This window comes from Engraulis encrasicolus, chromosome 5 (genome assembly GCF_034702125.1).
Source record: "Engraulis encrasicolus isolate BLACKSEA-1 chromosome 5, IST_EnEncr_1.0, whole genome shotgun sequence".
Classification (NCBI taxonomy): domain Eukaryota; kingdom Metazoa; phylum Chordata; class Actinopteri; order Clupeiformes; family Engraulidae; genus Engraulis; species Engraulis encrasicolus.
In genome coordinates this window covers 36,060,103-36,067,602 of record NC_085861.1, presented here as the reverse complement: position 1 = coordinate 36,067,602, position 7,500 = coordinate 36,060,103, and the positions used below count along the sequence as shown (strand labels likewise).

Genomic DNA, 7,500 nt, shown 5'->3' with positions numbered 1-7,500 from the left:
TCTAGTGCACTCTGTGTGTGTGTGTGTGTGTGTGTGTGTGTGTGTGTGTGTGTGTGTGTGTGTGTGTGTGTGTGTGTGTGTGTGTGTGTGTGTGTGTGTGTGTGTGTGTGTGTGTGAGTGTGTGTGTGTGTGTGTGTGTGTGTGTGTGTGTGTGTGTGTGTGTGTGTGTCAGTCTGGCTGCCAGCTTGCCGTCAGAAAGTGCTGACTGAAGGAAGCTGAGGGCCATCTCTGTTTAATAGCCTCTGGAGGAGCACGGTTATCTATGCAGCGTGCGTGTTCGTGTGTGTGTGCGTGTGCGTGCGCGTGCGCGTGCGTGTGCGTGCGTGCGTGCGTGCATGCGTGCATGCGTGCGTCCGTGCGTGCGTGCGTGCGTGTATGTGTGTGTTGTTATCTATTCAGGACGCTGGCTTGTCTGCTGGTGAAATATGTATGCCAGGTCTATAATAGCTTGTCTGAGAGGCGCTTTATGGGTTTCACTTCATTACAGAGTGCCACTGACATGGATGCTCTCTCACTTCACTTCCTTTCACTCAGGATATAACTGAACTAAGACAGAACCCTTACACCGGTGATTCTCAGACTGCAGGCCGGGGGCCCACTGGTGAAAGTATTCCCAGTGGGCCCTGAAATCATTTTCTAATAAAAATCGACATATTTGTTGCTGCTTTTGACTGTTCATTTGAGGTGTGTTGTTTATTGCGGCAGAGGTGGGCACCGAATAGTTAAAAACTTCAAGTGGACCGCAATGTGGAAACTGTTGGGAACTCCTGCCCTACACAAACACCACATCAGTTATTAAATGCTTTTGTTCAATGGTAGGCACTGTGTAGGCAACTTGGATCCTTTGTGGTTTCCTAAAACAACACTATCATGAAAATACATTTTTGGTGTTCCTCTGCCAAATTGCAAATCAGGACATTAACTTTTATATGAGCACTTAAATAGACTGGTTACTCCAAAAGCTGACTATAAACGGTTTAATGATGTACATATAAACGGCCTCAATGTGGCTGAAGGGATGTCAGACAAGGCTTTTGCGAGTGAGGTTTTCTGCCAACATGCATTTGGTTGCTGATCTCTACTGCGTTCCACCAGGGAGGTCCTGAAGGAGACTATGGAGAACGACGAGGTCCACGAGAGAGACCAGTGGACGATGTTCGGCAACGAGGCGGAGAGTATCGAGATCGATGTGCTGCGAAACCAGCAGATGGCGCGAACCCGATTGGACCGCATGGCCCTGCGGCAGGAGGTAGGGAGGAAATTGACTAAATGACTGTATAGTTAGGGAAAGATATGGATATTTTGGGAAATCTGTGAACTAATTTCTTACCAATAGATTTTTTTACCATGTGTTCTTACAGGTGTCTAGACACACCTCACAATTTATCCACGGCCAAATCCAATGGGAATTTCCGTGACACCCCGTCAAAGTTGGGGTGCACAGAAGGCCTATCTAAAAATTGGAACACTGCAGATTGGGGGGAAAGGATGCATAATGGGTCATAACTTCTGAAGTAAACTACATACAGAGACAAATGAACACATTTTTCCATACATTACTGACCCAGTGAATTCAATTGAGGGGTATTTTTGGACATTTGACCACATTTGAACTCCGTTTTTGGTCAAAAACGGCAAAAAATGGCCTTAAATGTTTAGAAATGTTCATTTTTTTAATCATATTTCCAAGTTGTGTCCATTACCACTTGCTCTTCATTTCTCATTTACAGTATGGCAATATACCGTATATGGTCTGGGTTTGATTATTCTATTGGTATTAAGCTGAAATAATAACCCAAAGTTTACCATTTTTAACCCTTTAATGCCCTAGACTGGAACCCAGACAAAAGGTTGCAAAAGGGGCCATAACTTCTGAAGTAAATTACATACAGAGAGAAATTAACACATTTGACCATACAATAGTGACCCAGTGAATACAATTGAGTGGTTGTTTTGGACATTTGACCACATTTAAACTGCGCTCTTGGTCAAAAAACTGCAAAAATCGCTTTAAAAGTGTAGTAATTCAGTCATATTTTCACGCTTTATTGCGTCCGTTTTCACCTCTAGCTCTTTATTTCTCATTTAAAGGATGACAATATACAGAATAAGGTATGGATTTGATTATTTTAATGGTATTAAGCTGAAATTAAGCTGGGGTTGGGGGGTTGGTAAATTTCCTCTATGTTTTTTTTCTGAGAGTTATGTATCTCTGAAGTATATATCTGTATATCTGTACGATAGCTGGATCACCCCCCTCTTTGGTAAATATGCCATTTGAAGAAAGAAAAAAAGAAAACCGCCTAAGTTTCGCTTAGACCACTTCTGGCTGTTATTCCAGCTTTCTACAGTGGTTTGAATATACATATTAATTAAGATAAACATTTAACCTGATAGTTACACCATCCAGTCATTTTTATTTATGTTTCAAAATAAAATGATGTAATATGGCAATTCATGCCTTATCAAATCATACATAATTGCATCACTGCTAATAATAGCTTTTGTTAGAGATTTAAAAAAAAAAAAATAGTTGTATCTAGGTATACACTCTACGACCACTTTATTAGGCACAAGGGATGCAAATTATCGATTAATTCATTAATCATTAGTTGATAGCCTTATCGATCGACTTACGATTAATTGATAAGCGGCGTTTTCCGCCCGAAATCTCAATGTTTCTCGAAAAAAACCTTCTAAATATGAAAAAATTAAATTAAAAATTGAGATAAAATACCACATTTAAATTAATTCTATTTCAATTCTTTAATCCAAAGGTGATTTAAATATTCCCACTATTCACACTCCTCTTCACACACACTCTTCACATGCCCATTTCGCCTGGGTCTCTTGTCAGTTGAACTGTCGATTCATGTTTTTTAATCGATTAACGCATTGATCGATTAAAGTCGATTCATCGATTAATCGTTTGGATCCCTATTAGGTACACCTTGCTAGTGCTCTATTGGACCCCTTTTTGCTTACAGAACTGCTTTAACTGCCTTCAACGATACTCAGGTAGGCTGTGGCATTCCAGCATAGTTCAAATGGTGCTAAAGCCCTTATGAAAATCAACCATGGTTTTACTATAGTAAAGTAACCATGGTTTCTCTAAGTACTCTGAAACAACCATAGTATTACAATGGCTTGTGCATGTTTTTTTGGGTAACCATGAAAATTGGAGCATGGTTATTTATGTTTTGATTCAGCATGGTTTGTGTCCATGTTTTAACCATAGCCACAAACCATGCGCAATAAACCATGGTTAACTTTGGATTTCATGGTCACCCAAAAAAAAACTTTTTCACATCCGTGGTGTAATGGTTAGAGAGTTGGATGGAAGTTCACTGAGTTGCAGGTTCAAATCCCATCCTTACCTCTCCCTACACCTTCATGGCTGAAGTGTCCTTGAGCAAGGCACCTAAACCCACATTGCACCAAGGACTGTCACCAATATGTGTTGCATAAAAAAGCAGCAGCTACAGTATTTGTCCAATCTGATATTGACCAATGTTAGTGAGCCTGTGTGAGTTATAGCCTCATTTTCCTGTTCTTAGCTGATTGTAGAGGCATCTGGTGTGGTTTTCTGCAAATGTAGCCCATCAGCACAAGGTTCGACATGCTGTGCATTCAGAGATGCTCTAATGTACGTGTTTCTGAAATACTCAAGCAAGCCCATCTCCCTTGGATTTAGTGGTGCTCAGCTGTATCTGGTTAGCCTGGCACCCACCAACAACGTGCTCTAAGCTGTAGATAAATTCGGTGGAGTACAGAAAAGGGAAAATGCTACTGGGGAATGTGGTTTCCTGTGGTGCACCAGCAGGGAAGCTGACAGGAGGGGCCAACTGTCCTGGGCCCAGGGAGAGATGAATCCGGTCTCCATTACATTGAATGTATTGAGTTGGGGGCCCTTTCTGATGGCTTTGTTATGGGCACAGCCAAAGCCGTCAGCGGTCCTGAGTACCAGTGCTACTGACCACACACTCTGATGTTAGGTCCCCCAGTCTGACAAACTGAGATGGGAGTCTGTGATCCAGTTTACCAGGTCAAGCCACAACCCCACCCCCAGCAGTTAATAGTCGTGTTTGCAATTCCGCAGATATTTGCATGATCACAATGAGATCTGCATGGTCTTAAAAAGGTGGGGTTGAATGCTTGGCAAAAAAGGGGGACAGAAATATCTAATGTGACTTCCCAAGACATAAAAAGCTGCTTCATGAAGTAGTGAGTGAACTTCGTCACAAACATGTGGACTGGACACTCAATTCACGTCAACTAGATGACTGCATATTAGGGCAGATTACTGACGACATGGTGGCTGCACAAGTAGCAAAGCCAGCAGTCTGGCTAGAAACCGGCTAGCAGCCACACTCCAAGCAGCTTCATGAGCTGAAGAGACTACACAGGACTGCCACTTTTCCATATAGTGCAGATCCGTCTGGGCATGGACACCCGTGCAAGGAGAAAGGAAACTGGCCACGATGCCAAAAACAATAAAAGCTGCCCCCTCCAAGAGTACCTGAAAACACCAAATGCTGCCTAGGCATGAACGGCCATCCAGGTACTTTGCTCGTAAATGTGCGTTACGCCCCTTTATGGGGGAAATCAAACCGAATGTCTCATCAACTTACATGCTACATCGGCTAGCCTAAATGAACACAGTCCATGCTTCAGCCACGGCTGTTTGGCTATATTATTTGAACAGCTGGCAACACAACACGTTTCGGCCTGTTGCACGTGAACAACGCTAGTCTACAGGTCCTTATCTTTCGTTTATTAAACCCCAACACCACCAATTGACTTGCATTGACTGTTTTCCCCCACAAAAGTGCGTAACGCACATGGAAAACGTCATGCCGTTCATGAGTATTGGTGCCTACCGGTCACATGATGAGCCCTGTCACAGCAGATTGCTGTTAGGAATCAAAGGCACATGTCTCATCATGCTACAAATGCATTTCTTATGTAACTTACCTTGTTCATTGCAGTGCAATAGTAGAGAAGTTAATTTCATTTAATTCAAAAATATTAAATCTGACGCATTTATTAGGTTGTGCTTACTTACAGAAAAGTAAAACTATTTCTAATGTATACCCATATTATGGCATTTTTCATATAATTCAACTCCCTGGTGAAAGGTTAACATTCACAACACTATGGATTGACAGCATGATTCTACAGTAGTTGAGTTTTTTTATTATTAGAAAATAGGCTCTCAATTGTAAAACCAATTGTCGGCCATGGTTTATAGGCTATACAATTTACATGTAATGAATTCCTCTATGTCTGTCAACATCAAGGACTATGTAAGTAATGGTAAAGTGATGCTTGGAAGGTTCTGTGGCCTGTTGTTAGTGGGTAGACAAAAAGTCACTTTTCAGAAAATCCCCCTTAGGGACAGGTTCTTGAGAGGATGTACAAACGTTAAATCCAACAGCTATGATGTCTAACTTGCTATCAGACAACTATACTCCAGAGACACACAGGTTTTGGGCCTATATAGGCCTACGCAGTGAGAATTTGCCTGGCACTGACCCCATTTTTAGGCCCTTGGCACAGATAAACACATATTTTACATACAATGCTGACCCAAGAAACGACATGAAGTGGTTGTTTTTTACTTTTGGCAATACTTGCACAGCATTCTTGGACAACATAAGCAATAAATTACCTAAAATGTGTCCAAAAAAACCACGACCCTTTCATTGTTTCCAATGTTATTGTGTGCTTTTTTTTACCACCTCTTAATTTATCATGTACCGAATCAATTTGGTTATTGTATTGGGTATTAATCTGAAACAGAATCTCACTTTAGTGAATCTTTTGCATCAAACCTGAAAAGCCAAAATAGAGTAGGCCTATAAAGTGGACTTACACTGATTAAATTCTTAGTTTGAACGAATGAAAAACGGTTGATTTTAAACACATTTTAGGCTGTTTTGTCCTGTAATTCAGTTTAAATGTGGTCAAATGTCAAAACCAACCACTCCATTTCATTTCTTGGGTCAGTACTGTATGGAAAAATGTACTTATTTTTGTCTGCATGCCTTTTACCTCCAAAGTTATTCCTCATTCTGACAGTTTTATCATTTTCCAGGTTCCAGTCTAGGGCATTAAAGGGTTAAAAATGTAAACTTTGGGGTATTATTTCAGCTTAATACCAATTAAATAATCAAATCCATACCTTATACTGTATATTGTCATCCTTTAAATGAGAAATAAAGAGCAAGAGGTGAAAACAGACGCAATAAAACTTATAAATTATGACTGAATTTCTACACTTTTAAAACGATTTTTGCAGTTTTTTGACCAAGAGCGCAGTTTAAATGTGGTCAAATGTCCAAAACAACCACTCAATTGTATTCACTGGGTCACTATTGTATGGTCAAATGTGTTAATTTCTCTCTGTAAGTAATTTACTTCAGAAGTTATGGCCCCTTCTGCAACCTTTTGTCTGGGTTCCAGTCTAGGGCATTAAAGGGTTAAAAATGGTAAACTTTGGGTCATTATTTCAGCTTAATACCAATAGAACAATCAAACCCAGACCATATACAGTATATTGCCATACTGTAAATGAGAAATGAAGAGCAAGTGGTTATAATGGACACAACTTGGAAATATGATTAAAAAAAATGAACATTTCTAAATATTTAAGGCCATTTTTTGCCGTTTTTGACCAAAAACGGAGTTCAAATGTGGTCAAATGTCCAAAAATACCCCTCAATTGAATTCACTGGGTCAGTAATGTATGGAAAAATGTGTTCATTTGTCTCTGTATGTAGTTTACTTCAGAAGTTATGACCCATTATGCATCCTTTCCCCCCAATCTGCAGTGTTCCAATTTTTAGATAGGCCTTCTGTGCACCCCGACTTTGACGGGGTGTCACGGAAATTCCCATTGGATTTGGCCGTGGATAAATTGTGAGGTGTGTCCAGACACCTGTAAGAACACATGGTAAAAAAATCTATTGGTAAGAAATTAGTTCACAGATTTCCCAAAATATCCATATCTTTCCCTAACTAGTAGGAGATAGTGAGAAAATGTACCACAAGGCACTACGGCAGGACATAGGGGGCAAGTGAAGGGCTCTATGGTGGTAGGGATGAAATGGACAATTGGACCACACATGACACTAGGAGGAAGGGATGTCATCATGAGGTAGGGATGTCATCATGGACAGCCAGGTGCTCAGCAGGATGCACTGTAAGGGAAGTGATGGGGGCAAGAGATACTGCAGTAGTGTGATGAACCGAATGGCACTACACAAGGAGGTAGGGGGGCTGTAGTTATCCCCGCAGGTACCACATTACAACACATGAGGAGGTAGGGATGTGATGGAGTCGCCCTGCAGTTATCCCTGAATAGACCATGTGGCACTGTGACAGGAGGTCCCAGAAAGATGTCAGACTGTCAAGAGGAGTCAGACTGTACGTTTCTGTTTGCTGAGTGTGGTAGAATAGCATGTTAAAATTATCTATCTATCTATCTATCTATCTATC

At 40.9% G+C, this 7,500-nt stretch overlaps 1 protein-coding gene across 1 annotated transcript in view; it reads left to right on the top strand.

Moving 5' to 3' along the window:
- Positions 1–7,500, top strand: part of myom3 (myomesin 3) — a 103,878-nt gene that overhangs the window by 28,441 nt on the left and 67,937 nt on the right. The window contains exon 4 of the mRNA XM_063199219.1: positions 1,096–1,249. Coding sequence (XP_063055289.1) covers positions 1,096–1,249 — 154 coding nt within the window. The remainder of the gene's footprint in view (positions 1–1,095; positions 1,250–7,500) is intronic.